At 40.6% G+C, this 19570-nt stretch overlaps 1 protein-coding gene across 5 annotated transcripts in view; it reads right to left on the reverse strand.

Moving 5' to 3' along the window:
* pi4kaa (phosphatidylinositol 4-kinase, catalytic, alpha a) overlaps positions 1-19570 on the reverse strand; it is a 34303-nt gene that overhangs the window by 13271 nt on the left and 1462 nt on the right. The window contains exons 2-40 of one of the 5 annotated variants that reach the window (XR_010924581.1): positions 17623-17739; positions 17434-17527; positions 17182-17270; positions 16460-16532; positions 16101-16363; positions 15934-16000; positions 15219-15367; positions 15067-15132; positions 14880-14976; positions 14607-14798; positions 13751-13851; positions 12668-12797; positions 12460-12586; positions 12275-12370; positions 12007-12190; positions 11811-11911; positions 11513-11681; positions 9548-9598; positions 9294-9402; positions 9051-9187; positions 8827-8960; positions 8653-8735; positions 8509-8579; positions 7457-7581; positions 7257-7338; positions 7087-7170; positions 6864-6953; positions 6591-6710; positions 5993-6085; positions 5300-5456; positions 5083-5210; positions 4830-4988; positions 4574-4725; positions 4305-4412; positions 3540-3760; positions 2455-2610; positions 2196-2279; positions 1059-1138; positions 924-946 (exon numbers count right to left, since the gene is read on the reverse strand). Coding sequence is in view for 4 of the 5 variants with exons in the window: in XM_067573450.1 (XP_067429551.1) it covers positions 747-946; positions 1059-1138; positions 2455-2610; positions 3540-3760; positions 4305-4412; positions 4574-4725; positions 4830-4988; positions 5083-5210; positions 5300-5456; positions 5993-6085; positions 6591-6710; positions 6864-6953; positions 7087-7170; positions 7257-7338; positions 7457-7581; positions 8509-8579; positions 8653-8735; positions 8827-8960; positions 9051-9187; positions 9294-9402; positions 9548-9598; positions 11513-11681; positions 11811-11911; positions 12007-12190; positions 12275-12370; positions 12460-12586; positions 12668-12797; positions 13751-13851; positions 14607-14798; positions 14880-14976; positions 15067-15132; positions 15219-15367; positions 15934-16000; positions 16101-16363; positions 16460-16532; positions 17182-17270; positions 17434-17527; positions 17623-17739 (4655 nt within the window). In the remaining variant the exon portion in view is untranslated. The other 4 variants (XM_067573451.1, XM_067573450.1, XM_067573452.1 and 1 more) reach the window with 4 other exon arrangements.

The raw sequence follows: 19570 nt of genomic DNA on the forward strand, positions 1-19570 counted from the left end.
TCTGAATAATAATCTATTATTTTTGTAATCTCCTGTTTTAATCCTGTAGTTAAACTTTTCCAAGGACTCTTCTGATTAGTTTAGAGCTCCATGCATTCGACTCTGCAGGCCGCCACTGAACGCACCGAGACTGAGACACACCTCTGCTGTGTGTGTGTGTGTGTGTGTGTGTGTGTGTGTCTCCACTACGCTGCCTCAGCTGGTCTGAGACTGGATTCATCCTCCTGAGAAACAGCGAACTGAAGCTGTTTCACTGAACCTGCTGAGACGGTTCTTATCTGGCTGTTACCCTGGCGACCCGAGGATAACCATCATCACCAAGGACACAGTAGGAAAACCATCTACCATACTTCTGTCTCAGAGTTGATGCGAGAGCTATTAATAAAAATGATTTCTTATAGGCTGCAGTTAGAGTCTTGGCCCCTCACTGTGTTTTTGACTCGTTTTTGATAAGATTCATTCATTAAATCATTCGTTCTATAAGCAGTAACTTGTTAATTTAATTTACCCCTTCATTCATCCATTCATTCATTCATTTTAGTGTTTATATATGTATATGTGCTTAGTGTTTTTCTCCTAATTAATTAATTAATTAATCAATAGAGGTGGTGTCCCTATAATTTTATGAGTGCATAATATTAATTTCCAAGCATAGTGTTATTCCTACACCTGCAGATACCCTGATTTAAGAGGTTTACTGTCATTAGAAAAATAAATAAACATAAAATAAATGAGAGAGTGGCGACCTGGTTGGTAACTGCATAGCCAGGTAAGGTGCGATACTCCAGGCCAGGTTGACGTTGTCCTTCCACTGCTTCTCGGTCAGACTGATGTATTTGGATCTCCAGTTGGCGATGCTGGTCTCCACCGACTGCTCTGTGGCGATGATCAGTTCCTGAGTGGAGAGGGGGTTGTACCACGTCGTCAACCGTTCGATCTCGCTGGCCTTGAGGGGGGGGGGGGGGGGACGAAGACAGAGGAGTAAAAAGAGAGGATGAAGAACGGCTGATAACAGGCTGGCAAAAGCAGAAACTGGAGATTCTTTTCTCAGTACTCACCAGTAAGGCCAGCAAGAGAGTCCTGCGTTTCATGTAGTATTTGTGAAGCTGAGTCCCTCTGTTACTCTTCTTGGATGTGCCTACAGGTGGAGACAGTTAAACCACTGAGTCAGGAGAAGTCTCAGGTCTTCTGCTTGTGTTTTAGTGGAGTCTCAGTGTAAGAACAGTCCACAGAAAAGTCCAGATTTTATCATGGATGCTTTGGGAGCTGAGTATCCCAGCATGCAACAGTTATAATTTTCATTCTGTTAACTGTTATTGTGTCACCAAATAAAGTTTGGATTTTCTTTTTTGTAGGTAAGAAATGAACCGTTTAGATTTAGAATATGATGGCTATTTATCATGTTCAAAGTTTTTGGAGATGTGAAGACGAGACGCCCTTCAGTTATTTACCAGTGACACTGATGTATTCATAGAGTTTTAAACATGAGATATAATAATCTTTGTAAGATAAACTTTGGTCTCAAAGTCAAAATCTAATATTTGTTGCTGCAAAATTGGTTCGTCTGAGAGTAGAGTTAAAGGACAGTTAATGTTGTACAATAGTGCTGCCTGTGTGTATGCACCAAAATTAATAAAAATATATGAATTAAAATGAACAGAGGTAGTGTAGTGTATGATATTAAATTCTGTATACTGTGAATATACATTACAGTGAAGATAACTGACTGCATCTCATGTTCAACACTGTTGAAAGCTTTTGTGGCCACTTGAAGGCAACTGAAACGAGCTGTAAACAAACCACTGACTTATCATCAAAATTAAAAAATCAACACGAATCAGCTGTGAGTGCAGTTTACATTATTAATTTTTAATTGACATTGTGGGTGTATGTGATGTGCTGTTGTGTTGTATTTTGTATGGTGTGTTCTGTGTGTTTTGGTTTTTTGGGGTTTTTTTTGCTTTATATTGTTTGTTGTTGTATGTTTTGATTGCGGGGGACTACGGATGCAAATTAGCTTCGAGCTAACTCCGGTGCAGTGTGTCTTTAATGTTTAAAACTGCACACTGTCCCAATCAATAAATCTAATTAATTAATTAATTTGAAGTTGATATGTTGAGCTTGTTAGTTCCATATTTCCACTTCCAGCAGTTACGGAGCAACGTCATCATTCATTTGGGGGGGTTTATACTCACTCTGCTCACTCAGGCTCTTTAGCTGCTAAACGCTTCAATGTGTGCACCAGTTATTCTCTAACTTTGTCTATCTGTCGTTTGGCGCTAGGGGAGAAAAGGTACAGTGGGTTATCAGAGCTTTATCACTGCAAACAGCTGCCTGCTGCTGCTGGAAGCAACGCAGATGAGAGCTGTGAGAGTAAAGTTGCAAGCCAGAAAACCAAAGAAATGAGCTTAAAGATACTAATCTGTAGAGCTGAGGGGAACTGCAGAGCGCTACCTGATTTCTTGGATGCGGTGGACATGCCACTGGACAGCGGGTAGGTGTTGATCCATCCCTGGCTGCTCTGCTGGGAGCGGGAGCTGGAGTCCATGTTGCTCCTGAGGTCGGCGGCGTTCATCACCGACAGACTGTTCAAGGACGGGTCCTGATTATCTGTTATACACACACGAATAGAGTCAGTACGACCGAGACACGAGCACAGATAAACCGCAGCATCTCTCTCTCTGATGGCCTGTAACTTTGTGCCAAAATAAAAAGGTGTTTTCATGTGGTGAATTCTAACAAGCTAGAAACAAAGACGTCCTTAACGGTCGTTCTTACAGCCTCTAAACAGTGAAAAACATCAATAATGTGATCGATGATGAGGGAGTTTCTGGAGAGCGAGATGAGCTGTATCAGTTAGTCCTCTGCTGTCGTGATGATCATGCATTTGAAAGCAGGGAAATCCGGTTGGATTTACATGTAGGTAGATGTTGCCTTGAACCACTGATACTGGGTCAGATATTATTTTTGCGCAGAGGGGGGGTCTGGAGGTAGATTAATCTGATCCAGGATCTGCGGTTAGAGGTCTACCTGAAGTGGTTCGATGTGTATGACAGTGAGTCTTTTCTCTGGGTCGTCGGGAATGAGGAGGAGAGGATTTTCTGGGGTGGAAGAAAGAACATTTTTCACTTTGTAGTTTCTTCTTCTGATACCAAATCGATCAATCGAGGAGAGAGGGGGCTGACGGGTGGGCTGACATGATGAATTATCATGCATCTTAACGCGGCTGACAAATTTTTCAGCTTTTTTTTCCTCACAGCTGCTTAACATAAAGAGTAAGAACAGATTTTTATAGGAATAGGAGTTATATAATGAGAAGAAAGCAGAGTAGGAAGTGTACAACAGAGAGTAAGTAGGACCAAGAGAGGAAAATTGAGGAAAAAAAAGCTATAAAACATAAAAGAAATCTAGATTAATTTCATTGATAGATACCAGGATCTATCAGCAGCATATGAGGATAAAAAAAAGCGTCAAATTTGACAGGCGTAAAAGCATGCCCCTGCTGCGGTGAAGTCCGAGCTCCACCGCTTTAGGCTTACTTAAGATAGATATCGGAGAAGTGCTGGACACGATAAGCGATCCAAATATCCCGGCAGAGAGCGTGCTCGGGGCCGGGGTAGTACCAAGCTCACCGGGTGGGACCAAGTGGCACGCTGCCAGGTACTTCTTGTCGGACAGGATGCTGGCGTAGAAACGGATGATGATGCTGATGTCCTCCCGCAGTCGCTTGTCACCTTGGGTGGGAAACTTTGGAGACACGCTGGAGAGAAGAAAAGCAGAAAATCAAAAAAAGTGGAGAGTGTTCTTAATGTTTTTACAAACCCTTTGTGATATTCAGTTATCCTTTTTAAGCCAATAAATGTTTGAATGGGAAAAACGTATATATATATATATATATATATACATATATCCCATGTATTACAGAAATACACTGTAAAATCTAACATTGAAAAACGTTATGAAGGAAAAATGACCAACTCCCCCAAAGAATCTTAAATGTGAGGATTTGCTGTTCTTCTCTGTCTCTTCCTATCACTGTGCATTTAATCTCTTCTTTAAACTCTGGGTTTTGAACTGTTTGAACAAAGAAATACATTTGAGCAATGTGACCTTTAGCTCTGGCGGGCACCAAGTTTTAGTGGATTTTGCAGTATTTTCTGATATTTTATAAACATTTTATAAACTAAAATATTACTAGATGAATTGGAAAAAACAGCAGACGGATCAAAATCGATTGATCGAGTGAAAATAAGAGTTTGTTGCAGCCCTTGAACGTGTGCACGGCAGCGTGTGTGTGTAGCTACCTGAAGTAATCGAAGGCTGTAGAATAGATCTTCTCTCTGAGCACGTTTCTTATAGTTGAGTTGGTGACGACATCAGAGTGGAGCAGAGCCAGACCGAGAGTCAGCAGCCTGAAGCACAGAGAAGTATGATTACTATAAAGACATCTGTCTCTCAAACTTCAACACATGGTGATACATATGCTACTATATGATATCAGCTGATGCACAAAGATAAGTACCATAAAACACACCATACATTTTCTTTAGGCTTTGTGTGAGTGTTTAAGTACCTGAAGCGAGGTCCGATGGCAGCGACATGGCGGTTGAGGCTACTCTTTGCCCCGCCGACGTTGAGAGACAGCGAGCGTTGTAGCAAACTGCCAAAGATCTCCACTTGATCCGCGCTGGAATACTTAGCGATCTCAAACCTCTGGACTAGAAACTAGAGGAAAAGGGGACGAAAGAGGAGGAAATAAGACACGTTGAAGGAGAGACGATTGATAAGAAAATGTAGTGACGACCCGAGCGAATTGTCTTTTGTCTTACCTCGATCCATATGTGGTGAGGAGTAACATCTGGAGGGCAGGGGACGGGCTGACTCTCCTCTGATGCGGCCAGAGGATCCGCCTCCACCTGAGCGTCTGAGAACAAACCCATCTTCAGCTCCACGGTCATCTGCCACGCTCCAGCCATCTCTCGCATAAACTAGGCAGACACACAGAGGAGATCGATAAATTCACTGTCAGACGAGAACACAAAAAAAAAACCAACCTGAAAATGATAAAACACGTCTTTGTACCGGTACTTCCATCCCAGTACGTGCTGCCAGCAGCCACTCCCAGCAAGCGATGGCGGTTTCCATGCCGTGCTCGGTGAACATCTTGAGAGGAGACCAGCAGAGGTGGTGCAGGAGCTGAGGATCGCAGTCTAGAAGACGAGTCAAGAAAAAAAAGGATGTTAGCAGTGAGACAACGAAAACAGAGCACACTGTACATTTGGCGAAGTAAACGTCAAACCTTTGGTGCTGATGAGCAGGGCGGCCAGTTTGAACATGGCCTCAGTGAAGGCCTCAGGCTGGGCAGAGTCCAGAGCGTCTCCCATCTGCTTGATCATCAGCCGGTTCAGATCGGACTGTCCGCGGACTGCCTGGGCGAAGTGGATCATACCCGATACCTAAAGACGAAAGAGAAGAGATATGACCCGAAGGAATGCAGCATAAAAAATGATCTACTAAGCAGCGTTCGTGTCCACTGGATCAGCCTGGATCGAGTTGTTTGCTCACATTTTTGTGTTTTACAAGCATATAGAAAAAACGTTCGGAGCTCATTTAGATGTGGTAACAGATGCTTGTGGAGAAGCCTTTAACTTTCTCTGTGTTCACTCATTTTAAATGACAATATAGCAGCTCTTACAACACAGCTGTTGCCATTAATCTGGATTTAAATTTACTTTGTCAAACAATAACACAATCATAAAATAATTATTTGATCAGCACTGCAGCTTGGGTTAAAAGGTAATATTTATCAGCCACGATCAAATCCGTATTTCATAATCTCTCCGTTGTCTGACAACAGAAACAGAAAAATAAGTAAATAAGAACTAAATTGTGAATTCAGCTGTATCAAGACACAAGTGTAGGTGATAACAGAGAGCGACAGAACGGGAATGTGACGTAGGCCGTAATAATTGGTAAGATCAGGTGGTTTTACCTCTCCAGCGTATCTGTTTCTGAGGTTGAGGGAGGCCATGAAGTTAGAGTAATCCTTCTTCACACAGGCTGGCCTCTCAGTCAGCTGAGTGGACTAAAGGTGAAAGTGAAGAGATAAAGTATTAAATAAAACATATGAATTGTAGAAAGAATGTAAAATGTCGGAAACTTGGACTGAAAATTTTTTTATTACTTCCTTTACTTTATTACTACTATACTTATTACTTTATTTTATACATTGTTTTGTCCTGTATGTATGTATTCTATCTATTGGCACAGTGTACAATAAACCCTGTATAAACACTGTACACTTTAAACTGACCAGACAATTTCTAGTTGCAATTTTAAGGACACTGGATTGAACCGTGACACATGTGGAGTCCCACAAGGCTCCATTCTTGAGCCCTTGTTTTTTCTCATTATGATTAATTTTAGCCTGGTTCCAGACCTCTTAATCACTGCCCATGTCACAGATCATTTTAGCGATTCAAATACATTTAAATAAGTGAAACTCAAAGTGAATTCAGTCTGATTATCAGGCTAAAATAATCTGTCTCTGTCGCTTCAAACTATTAAATAACTGTCAGTTTGTGACCCACCCCCAGTGTGGTGCTCTGTCTGTTGTAACCGGCGAAGTGCAGGATGCTTTCTGTGGCCATGGCCAGGCCTGTGTGCTGGGACAGACCTGACACCCAGTTCTGATGTTTGTTCAGATACTCCTGAGAAAGACCACATACAGTATAGCAGTTAAAACAACGTTCAAGACCACATTGTAAACTTTATCTATCATTATGTGTACTCTATGTGTGGAGATTTTGAATTTTACAGAATTTAATGTTTTAAGATGTTTTAAAAAATAAAGAATATGTTACCTGTAGGTGGGATTTGGTCACAGATGGAGCCCATTTCATCGCCTCCTTCAGGATTTCCCCACAGCGAGCAGCAAAATCCTTCACTATGCTCTACAATCACAGATACAAAAAGTCCTGCATGTGTTTCATCTTTTAAAAGCAGACATTTCTCTCAAGTTTATTTCACACATTTTAAGATAAATCATACATACAGTGGAGTAAAAACTGATTAAAACAACATTACCTCTCTGGCTTCATATGTGTCTGGAACAGTGATTCTGTACGGCGTGTCTGGGATGTCGTAATAAGGTTGATCTTTATGAATATCCTGCAATACAGCGTGAACATCACTATTAATGTCATGGTATACACAAGTATAAAGACAGCCTGAAAGAATAGATGCTCATCACTTACTGCGCTCAGCGAGAGGGAGAGCGTCTGCAGGATGTCTAACATGGTCTTCAGCACACGGCCGCTCCACAGCAAGTGAGGGAAACTGAGGAGGGAGATAATAATGTTGACGCCGTCGGGTATGAACTTGCATTTTAAACAGCATATAAATGAGTCTGTGTGATATTCTGAGTAAATGAGCATGTGTATCAATGCGCTCTCACGTTTCAGCCAAGCCAGACAGATATTTGTCAGCCACTCTGCGGATCCTCTTGTGGATGTGGTTGAAGTTGACCAACAGGAACTGAGCATGGCGTTCCAGCTCCTCCTCGTGGGCTTTGGTTTTCGCCTGAAAATATTACATTTTATTAAAGGTTTATTGGTTATTGGGTTTTGCAGCTAACGATTATTTTCATTATCGATTCATTTGTGGATTATTTTCTGGATTAAACTATCAATCATTCAGTCTATGAAATATCAGAAAGTCATAAAATGTCTTGTTTCGTCCGACCAACAGTCTGAAACCCAAACCTCAACGATAGATTATCACAAATGATCAAAATAGCTCCAGATTAATGTTCTGTTTGTGAATTGTTTCAACTGTAATTAAGACACATCAGAGGATATTTACTAAGCAAATTACCATCCGGAGCACACATATTTTTAAATTTAGCTGAGGTATTTACTAAGACTACAGATGTAAATGAGCCCTGGTTTGCTTAAAACATGTTTGAACATTTCTGGAAAGCAATGGAGCACAAAAGACAGTTTTTTTTCTGCTGCAACTTGGAATATTAAGAAGAAAAGACCCCTTTGAAAGGGTAAGCATGTACTATATTCATTTATTTAGCTATACTGTATGTGAGGAAATGTTAAATAGTTTATAAGCCAATTTACTGGCTGTTTCAATAACATCTCACTGGACTGGAGCTGCTGTGAGTCATTCAAAGTTAGAAAAAAATACATGTAGGGAAACAGAAAGGTAAGAATGTGTGAAAAATATCAGGCTGCTGCTTATACAATACACCTATTATACTAAATTCCTTCATGCTGTCACTAAAAGGTTTCGATTGTCTGAACTGTTTCTCTCTCTCACTGGTTTGAGTCTCTCTCTGTGTTTGTCCAGTAAGAAAAAGGTGTGGCAGCTTTTACACTTTCCTATTTTGACTGTTTAGCACCTAAAAATAAGCTGCAAATTCTTCATAAATATCCCCACTGTGTAATTTAACACTAGGCGACGGTCAGAATAGACTGTAAACAGGATATGAGTTCTTACTTTTTCAGCCATCATTTGCAGGAAGACTTCAAAAACCTTGTCGCTAACAGCAATCACACACTGCATCATGCCTGGAGAGAACAAATTAAATATGAATACGTATAATAAAGCAGTAACTGCACATGTTTTTTGTCCTCTGCTTACCGGATTTATCCTTCTGTATTGCTCTGTCTTCAAAGTATCGAAACATGACCTGAAAACGATCCGAGTCCTGAGAACGCAGCATCCTAACAGATGTTGAGAAAACATAATAGAACAAAAGGTTACGCTTGTGATCATTGATTATAGTCGAGCAGATATAAGTCACCGTGCACATACCTCATGTATTCTAATCTGTAAACAGACAACAAGTATGTGGACATGGCGAAGTCCAGTTTGTTGATGAGAGCAGCCACTTCAGGAGGAGGATCCAGCAGGTTGATGATGGTACTACGCAGATCATTCAGCTCCGCCTAAAATTCAACAGACGACCATAAACTAGTGTTGGAAGGTAAACTGTATATGTGTGTGTGTGTGTGTGTGTGTTTAAGTGTATCTCATACCGCAGTGACGGTGTCATTCTTCAGCGCAGAGTTGTACTGCAGCTCTGAGCGTAACGGTTCTCCGCTGGGAAATGTGAGCAGCGGCGATTTGGTCGCGATCTCGCAAACTCCTTCGTGCCATTCTTCAGGCCACAGACCTGAAAGTTTCAACAGAAACAAATCGTGATGTTTGACCTGTTTTTCAAAGGCATCGGTTCATTTAATATTCCTGTAGATTAATAATTCACAGAGTAAACTCTCTACCTGAGCCTTCCACAGCAAATCCCATGACAACAGAGTAGAGCCAGAAGTCCCTGAAGAGCTTCTGCAGACGTGGTTTTGCTTCTTTGATCGGTGGCAACCGCTTAGTCAGCTAGAAGAAGAAGAGAGAGAATAGATCTCTGTAGTTAATAAATGATCTAGATGCTGAAGAAGGGAACCAGACAAAAAGTTAATTGACTACTAAAGAAGGTGAAGACACCACTGTGATGAAATGTGATGTTGATGACATCACTTACCACTGCAATAACTGGAATGAGGACGCCGAGGTTTCCAGCGCTGCTTGACGCCTGAAGAGACAGTAGAGGAGAGTAGATGTACCTTGTGATGATTCAGAACCTATCGGGGCAGAGGCTGCTACAACTGGTGTTCAGCTTCATCCACAGAATAAGGAAGTATTGGATGACTCTAGTATTAATAGTCAGATATGTATTAGTGCGACTGAGCTGAGAGCAGGAGTGAATTACAGAGAGAGAGGGAGCGACGGTCGAAAGAATTAACAAATGGCCAATCAATGATGAGAGAACAAAGCAGTGAGAGAGAAATAAAACTAATCTGCTAATTGTTTCATCTCGGAACTTCCTCTTCTGTTCATTACACACAAATCAAACATTATAGTTGCTCAGCAGTAAATACAAAGAACAACAGGATGTCTCTGTATTGTTTCTCCTTGTGTGTTAAACTGCTTTTCAAACACCATCATTAAGTTATCAGTTATGGGTCTAATCCAGGGGTCAGCGACCTTCAGCGTACAAAGAACCATTTGAGCCCATTTCCCACCAAATAAAACCCAACCAGGGCCGCAAAATCTGACGATTACGCGACTTATAGTTACACTTATGAGTGAATATCTAATTAGAAGTACATATTTCGCATAAACAAAAATGTACAAATGTATTGTGTTTTCTCATAAAACAATCAGTGGTTTAAGTTAAAATATTCATTCATTCAGCATTAACAACTTTTTTGATATTTTAAAAGGAAAACATATTTTTGCTAGTTAGTTTGTCAGCTATGTTATGGACAACCTGTACGCCATTACAGACTGACTAAATGCTTTACTTTAGGTAACACACATTTTTAGGAGTTCTTGTGTCTATTCTGCCATATGTACAATGATTTTAATATTTTAATTTAATATTTTGCGGATATAACAGTGATATGCTCAGCACTGTCATTAAGGTCAGGAGTATTTTTAATCATAAATCTGCCTCACAGGTCATTAAGATAGTTTTAAGATATGTTATGCAAAACTCCGACCTGTGTGGATGTACGATGTACCTCAAAGGAAAACAGGTGAACCAATAAATAAATCTGTCCATGAAGCATTAAAAGTTCTATTTCCATCAGAAATCTCTCTTGGATTTGTCCATCGTTAGCTCACCGGGGGTAGACCGCTCAAAAAATACACTTGCCTGTTGCCCGGCAACGGCCCATCACGTGACGTATATTTCGATCGACAAAATATTAAAATTATTTTTATATCACAAGATCACCTAACTCTCCAAAATAACAACTATTACATTGAGATAAACTAACTAAATAAAATAAAATAAATTAAAATTAAATAGCCATTATTTATTGATATTCTTCTGATGTGGTGAAACACAAACAGTGATACAAAAAAAGAGACTTTTGGTTTCCGTGTTTAGCTGATTTAGGTCACGTTCCTGTAGAGTTTCTGATCTCTAGTAGCGCTATAGAGCTGTTTTATTTATGAGCGGGTTTTGTTTTTGTCTTGTGCTGAGTCCTGCCAATGATCTCACACTATCCCAATGATCTAAACGTGACTGTAATACACTAAGAAATGCAGCAACGTGCCAACAAAAGCAGAGAAGAAGAAGCGTGCAAGCTAGTGAACATGGATGTCAACAATATGGATTTTAAAATACTTAAAAATACTTATGAGGAAGGAAACACATTCAACATGTATGTTAGACCTCAAGGATACACACATTGTGTTTTGGTGAGTAACACTGAATATAAACATAACTTTTGTTTGTTAGCAACAAAACTCCACAGACCTTCAAACTCACATGAGTCATTTTACAACTCTGGAAAATGATCATGGCAGTAATCATTCGCTCCTCCATCTCAAAGCTACTGTATGAGACGCTGTAACTGGAATATGCTCCTGCATGTATTTGATTGGCCGGCCCAGTGGCCTCGTTGCTGCTGTATTTATTTATGCATGTGTGTCATACCTTCAGAGTCGGTCCTTTGTCCGAGGCTCTCTCGCTGGCTCTCTTCCCCTCTAAGCCCAGCTGGACGAAAAGCTCGAGCAGGTTGACCAGCAGCTCGTCCACCATATGCTCAGCCTGAAGGTTCGCCGCTATATTGCCCAGAGCGTTTATCACAGCCAGGGAGCAGTGTCTACACAAAGAGGAGGGAACACTGGTTTAACTACATGCTCGTGACAAACTGTAAATGACGCTTGGCTACTTTCACATGTACTCAACAACCCTAATAAAGTGTAATTGTGTCATTAAAGCTGGTGGTCACCTATATCCATGGTCCTTGTAGTCTTTGGTAGAGTAGACCATGGAGCTGGCCTTTACACTGATCTGCTGGAACAAATTCCACACTTCCTGGTAGATGTATTGCTGATGTGAAAGAGAAAGAAAGTTATGAAGTTAGATTTGTTCCAGAACCAGCAAACTTACAGATAATAGAGATAAACTGAGAAATAAAAGCTTACGTTTCCTGTGATGACCATGCAGCCCAGCTGATCTATGATGAGGACGTCGAGCTGGGAGGGAGGCTGGCAGAACTTCTGCTGTAGGATCTGCAGGATGGGCTCCATGACTCTGGGAGTGTCCCGTAAGGCCACGGCGATGTTACCCAAAGCCCTGATGGTGTGATCCGGGATCAAGTGGGCGTCTCTGAGGAAGAGAAGGAGCACGGGTAAGTACTCTTCCTTTTTTTTTTTTTTAATTTAGAGTGTTTAATTTAAGTGCTCGACTTACTTATCGTTTTCCTGATAGATGTAGAGACGGTTAGACAGGCTGGCAAGAAAAGCCTCTACGATGACGTTATCCATCGTCAGTCCTGCTTTCAGACACCTGAGGACAAGAAGGAGGAGAGTAAAGCTCGTGTTGACGTTAGCGTGTGTGTGAATATGCTGCACAAGTGCGTATGCGGATGAATTCACCTGCAGATGTTATCGATGGAGATGTCCCGCAGCTGTTCGTACATGGACGGCTGTGACTTCTTGCTCTGAGTGCTGAGGGTCGACTGGGAATGTTCGTTGGTCACGTGGATCTTTATCTCGCCGCCGCCTTGGAGAACGAGAGCAGAGCTTCAGGATTTGATAGCAAAACATTAAAGTGGATGTTGTGTGATGGTGTCGTGCTTTTTACCTGATGTGTACTGGCTGTGGTATTTATACAGCTTCACCAAGACAGGAGAGGGAACCACCAGGAAGTCTCGGAGTGACATGGTGACGGAGTGGGCCACCACGGGGAAGCGCTCGCACAGTCGACCCAAACCCTGAACACACACACACACACAAGTCTTTATTTATACAGCTGTGCTATGTAAGCTGCTGAGATGTTTAACATCCTTAAATGAGCTCAGAGTTAATAACCATGACAGCAGATCACAGGATAGGTTGGCTTTAAAGGTTCTTCATACAAACTCTGAACTGGGACAGACTGGTTTCCAGTATTACGCACCTCACTACTGGAATGAACTCCAACACAGCTTGTCTTTAAGTTAGAGAAACTCATTGATGTGAATGAACCGTCTTATTGTGATCCTGTAACTTGTTCTCAGGTCTCTCTTGCAAAGACAGCTTGTTCTCACTGAGATTTCCTGAATAAATAAAGCTTAATAAAAAAAATAAAGTATAGATTTGTGTGCATGTAGTGACTATTATGGCCATTCACGCTTTATAAAAACATCTTATCCCCTCTGAATCAGAAAGAATTAAAATAGCAGCTTTTCTTTGGTTTTACAGTTATAACACAGCCTACATGTACAAAAATGATAAATAACACATTTTAAAATGTAAAACAGTAAGTAGACCTTCACATTAAATATTAAGAGAAAATGTGAAAATTGGACAATGCTTAATGAGCTCACAAACTTTATGTAGTTTGTGACTGAACCTACATTAATAAGGTATAAGTACCCGCTGTAATTATCAATACATAAATGAACAGATGTGGCTTAAAACTATTTACTGAACATATTTGCTGCAATAGTCACATGTCCCATCTTGATTATAAAAAATATAAATGTAATGCAACTTTTTTCATAAACAGCAGACCGATAACATTTACAATGACTCAGTTCCACTGAAGTGTCCCAGTGAGCCGCAGTGGTAAACACAACACCTGGGATCTGGAGGTGATATCTATCTAAATGGAAAGCGTTAAAGAGGATGAGAAGCAAAGTAAGAATAAGGTTGTTGTTTTTTTTGTGTTTTTTCTAACTGTTACCTGTAAGCAGCAGATGAGGAGGGGCATGTGAGCGATGATAACTTTACTGGATGTCTTGGACTGCAGCTTCTCTGACAGTTTAGTGCAAAGATTCTCTGCTCCTGGTGAGGAAATAAAGAGAGAAAAGTTGAGAAATTCAGACATAAAATTAGACAGGTGACGTTTATTTTTGTGGTGTGGCCAAAAACAGGGAGGACAGGAAATAGTGTGGGAAGTGAGTGTCCTCCACTCACTGCAGCCCGGCAGCATCCCTCGTTCTCTGTGGTCTGTATTATTTCTCCATACGGTTATAAAAAAAGAATATAATAAACAATATATTTCCTGAATGAGAGCTCAATCCCCTCCTCTCTCTCTCTCAATCTGGCTGGATGTAGGAGAACATCGCAGTTTCATGAGTCAATCAGATTAAACTGTGCAAAGCGAATGTGTCTCGCCTACTTCTACAGAGAAACGGATGAATTAAAAATGTGTAAAACAATCAGTATGTTTAAGAAAATGTTCAAAAATAATGTACAAGAAAAGGGTCTGAAGCTGTACTTTGTGTTTCTGGACGTTACATTGTTTAGTGAAAGAGTTTTATCTTTTGTTTGAAGATTTTTCCACTTATATATTGATTTATTTTTCATTAAAACTGCTCTATCTTACTTTGAATGAGAATGAAGTGAGGAATACAAGACAGTCTAAACCTTTACAGTCTTATTTAAGAAGATTTTATTCCAGTTTGATTACATTAACATTTTTCTTTATGTGCTGCAGACCGAAATAAAGCTTGATGATGAAAAGAAGACAGAGTGGGAAGAGAAAACCGTTCTGACAGCACCGTGAGACAGATAACTTCTTGTCTGAGTGAACTCACCCTGCTCCTCGGTAACGGCCCACACCATGAGGTCGACGCAGGCGGCGTTGGCCTGACAGCGCAGTTTGAGCGGGCTCAGCTCGCTCTGCAGATACTCCACGTCATGCAGGATCCTCTGCAGCTCCGACTGGCTGCTGCTGAACTGCTCCAACACAAAGTCATGAACCTCCTTCACAAAGTCCGTCTGAAGGTCTGGCGAGCACAGAAAACACAGAAATTAGAGGCTTGATCGCTGAATAAATTAAAGAAAGAAGGGAAGGGAGGATTCCTTACCTTTCAAGTTGTACAAGGTGTCTCTTAGCATTTTAAATATGGCTACATACAGAGGATCACTGAAGGTTTTGTAGTAGAGATGAAGACCAGGATTCAACTGGGAAGAAAGCAACAGAAACATAATAATGAACCAGTGGTGTAAAAAGAAAAGAACAGATAAACATCTGTGTGGAACTGAGAGTCATACCTCTATAAGTTCTGCCAACGTTTCATCCAGCGATTTTAAAAACGATTCAGACACAAATTGTTCAACCTGTTGAAGAGAAACAAGCAAATTAATTTTCCGCTTTCGCTACATCACACACGCATCACATGTATGTATCTGCTGCCGATGCCGACCATGTGGACGAGCTGTCTGAGCATGTCGAGAGGGACGTGAAAATCTCCGGAGCTGCTTCCGGTGAAAAGAGGCGAGACGGAGAAGCTGGAGCTGATGGTGGAGAAGTAATAATCCGGGTCCACTGCGCTGCCGTCAGGGAGGTATGAACCTGATGAAGAGGAGGAGGAAGAGGAGAGGCGGATTAGTTCAAAAAGTCACGACAGGCTCAACTGCATCTGTTAAAGTGGATCTCCACTGATTTTACACATCAGCAAGTGTTTCCAGGTTTTAAGGGAGAAACAACTGTGTACGTGACAAAATAGTATAAAGCCTTATGTGTCTCCAGAGAGAGATGTGTGAAATCTGATAGTTCCATCTTACGTTACATCAATGTTTTTTCTTTTTTTTTCTACATGCTTTTATGTCTTTGTCATGTAATTTTTGTTGTAAAGCACTTGCAAAGCTGCATTTCTTGTATGAAAGGTGCTGTACAAATTAAGTTATTATTATTATTATAGGTTGGGGATTAAGATTATAAATCTCCAACCAAACTCTCAGCAAATGAGTTGCATTGTGGGTAATGTAGGTGCCAGATTTTGTCAAGGAAGAGGAATGTGTGGAATAAAACATACAGAATCTCTGGTTCTATTTTTATCATTTTTTTTTTTTTTAAACTGTCCGTCATGAGTGCAACAATATTATAGGAGTAAAATGTTAAATCGGTGGAGTGTTTACCTTCAAAGTACTGTGCAGAGGGATCAGCAGGTGAGCTGGGGGTCAGACCTGCTCTCTCTGGACTGGCCTACGAACACAGAAATGTGTGTGGAATTATAAAGCTGCGCACTTTCTCATGTGTTAGGTTTAACTTTTCACTTCCTTTGTTTTTGTCAAACTATAAATACCTGTTGGGACACGCTGGACATGGAGGAGCCTTTACGTCTCAGAGTGTCCGACTGACACACCGTGAGCAAAGAGCTCGGCAGGATGGAACGGAAATCATTAAAGGAACGCCGGCGCACCGCGTCGCTGTCGTCGCCCGTGGACAGCAAGGGAGCGACCGGTCGAGGGAACAGCTTGGACAGTAACGGCTCGTCAGTGTTGCTGTATCGGCCGAATGCTCTGGCAACACCGAGCAGGGTCGGCACTGTGTACCTACACAGGTACTCTGTTTTAAAAAAGGGAGAGAGAAGGTAGAGCAGATGAGAATATGAATATTAGGAAGTAACATGCAGAGGGAACACGAGGTGTGTCATGTTGGTACCTTTATCATGATCCTCTGGATTCTTGCAGATATCTTGCAGGACCTGCATGATATCCATGATCGCCTCCAGGATCTGACGAATATATATGACATCATCACAACACTTTCAGCGGTAAGATTATCTTTAAAGGGGCCATATCATGTACATATATATTTATATTCTGGGGCTCTACTGGAATATCTTTGCATGATTTACAGTTAAAAACGCCTTATTTATCTTATACTGGCTCTTTATTCAGCCCCTCAGTTCAGCCTCTGTCTGAAACAGGCTGTTTTAGCTCCTGTCTCTTTAAGGCCCGCCTCCTGGACCTACTTTGTTCTGATTGGCCAGTTTCAGGAAGCTTCCTCCGCCTCTGGAGGCTACGTAAACAAACTATGGTAGCAGGATTTCACTTCTTTTTCTTGTTCTTTACTCAAAATATAAACTTCTAAAATACATCCACACATGTCGGAGCCTGAATCCGATACGAAATATGAGAGTTAACAACCTTAGCAACAACCTTAGCAACAAAGACTAAGGAACGGACGGCTGTTTGTGGGATGATGTCAGTTCGATGAGGAAGCAGAAGTAACTTGTTTAACATCCGACATCATAACAGTATAAAAATAACAGAAAATCACAAAACACATGATATGTCCCCTTCATAAAGATCACACATACTGTAGCTACAAACACAAAGACACACACACACACACACACACACACACACACACACACACACCTGTCCTCGTAAGGTCTCATCGCTTTGGGCAACATCTGAGAGAAGTGTTACCAGACTAAAGCTGAAGTTCTCTGCAACAGGAAGAGCCTCTGCAAGACGGGAAGTTCACCAAACATTAACAAACAGTGGCATAAATACAGTGGCATCCATAAGTGAAGCACACAGAACAGCAGACAAGTATATGAATGAACAGTATATGATATATGTAACATAAATACAAACATGATAATAGAACCATGGGTGTATCTTTACCTCGTCCTTTGCGCTCTGAGCTTTCTTCAATCCACTGAACTTTAGGAAGCCCTTTAAGCAATCCGAGAAGGTAGGGGACGATAGCATCTTTGTGCTGCAACAGAAATATTCCATAAGGAGGGTTATATAACTGTTATATCGACATCCTGTAAATTCACAGCCATAAAGCAGAGAGGTAAGTAGGTTTACCTGCAGGTTGGACTCTACTAGAAAGATGCCCAGTGCAATGACAGCATCTCTCCTCCTCTCATCCAGCTGGAAAACTCCTCTGAAGTCCACAGGGCACATGCATTGTAACTTCTGGACCTGCAGGAGAACAAAACATAGTTCATAAGTACTGCAGCTTTAATTAAAATGTGCTAAAGCCTCTCGACTTCAGTGAGCCATTTGGATCTTATTCATCTTTTTTTTTTTTAAGGTATATAATTAACCTGCCCACAAGGCTAAAGAGGAGACATTTTTAATGTCTGGTTCCATTAGCGTTAATGATTTTTGGTCCTAAATGTGTTTCAGGAACCGAGCCAAAATCCTGCCTCCAGCATTAATTAGCCTAATGCTAAAGGGGCAGATTAATGATCCCAGAGGGGTTAGCAACCATTTAAACACAGACGGTGAAACAACTAGTGTCTACATGTTAGTTTTAAACTGATATCACATCTGCTACGTACAAAAAAATCATTAACACTGGAGTTCAAAAAGCTAAAGATCATCTCAGAAACCTTGCTAATGGTAAAAAACTTTTTAATAAAAAGGTTGGAATTGAACCAGGTGTCACATTCGGGTTTTTTAAGCTGATATAATACAATATAACAGTATGTTCTCAAGAACCGGAGGCTGTTCTGACCCACTGACAGAAGGTTATTGTGCAAACAGCGAGGCTTATGTGCTGAAGCAGGGCCCCCGGAGGTTTGAAGTTTCCCACTCAAGAGTTCAGAAATCCGGAGGTCAGTGCTTCTCAGATGCTTCTCGCTTCACTTCCTGTGCTGTTTTTCTTAAAAAAATCTTCCCCCGAACATTGAAAGTCCTCACACAGACAGAGAAAAGCAGTCAAACACAAAATAACTAGATCGGCCTCTCCTGCAGTTTTTCATTATTTCTACCGCAGCTCTTCTCATTGTAACATATTTTCTGTCTCAGTCATGGTCACCACTTCCTCGTTTTCAATCTCAGTGGGTGTATTTTCTAAATCAGTTCAAGCTCTGCCTGCTCTGTAGGGAGTTCAAACTTTTATTTCTCATTTATTATTGATTGCTCCTGCCGGGCTCAAAAGTAGCAACTAGTTCAGTTATTTTCTTCGAATAACCAATTAATCATTTGGTCTATTAAAGCTCTTACAATAGTGAAACATGCCAATCATAATGTCTCAGAGACAACAGTTCGAAATCCAAAGATATTCAATATATTATCATATATGACAGAGAAAAGCAGCAAATCCTTCAAATGGAGAAGCTTGAATCAGCAAATGTTTCAGCAATTCTTCTGAAATTACTTAAAAGATCAATCAATTAGAGAAATAAACCTGCTCTTGCTTTGAAAACAGATGGTCTCCATAATACAGTAGCAGAAGGAGTGAAGGATTGTGACACTTTATGTGTAAAACATAACTACATTATGTGGGAATGTAGTGGTGGCTGGTTGACTGATCTATATTCATGTTTATAAGATTAAATAAGATATACTTTTCTACTTTTGTGGACAATAACTGTGTACTCTCTTCTAAAACTGAAAACAGTAATGCACCAGAACATAATGTCTAAATGTCAAATACTAATTATAGCAACGACAGGTTTGTTTAAGCCGAAGCTTATTACGCCTCCTGTTCTCAAAATGCTAAATAAACAAACAAGCTACATGGTTCAAACAATAAGTAAAAAAGTAGCTATGCATAAACATACATATAGACTGGAGACATAATAATACTACTAATATATACTACTACTAATAATAATAATAGTAGTACAAATAATATTAAACCTTATTTCTGTAGCACAATTCATGTAGAAACGCAACACAAAGTGTTTCACATAAAAGCAAAGAATCATAACATTTATCATTTATCATTTGTGTGATAAAGTTGAATTTAAAAGACAGGAGAATACAACATTTAGATAAAAACACTCTAGGAAAAAACAACATT

Source organism: Thunnus thynnus, chromosome 19, assembly GCF_963924715.1.
Source record: "Thunnus thynnus chromosome 19, fThuThy2.1, whole genome shotgun sequence".
Lineage (NCBI taxonomy): Eukaryota > Metazoa > Chordata > Actinopteri > Scombriformes > Scombridae > Thunnus > Thunnus thynnus.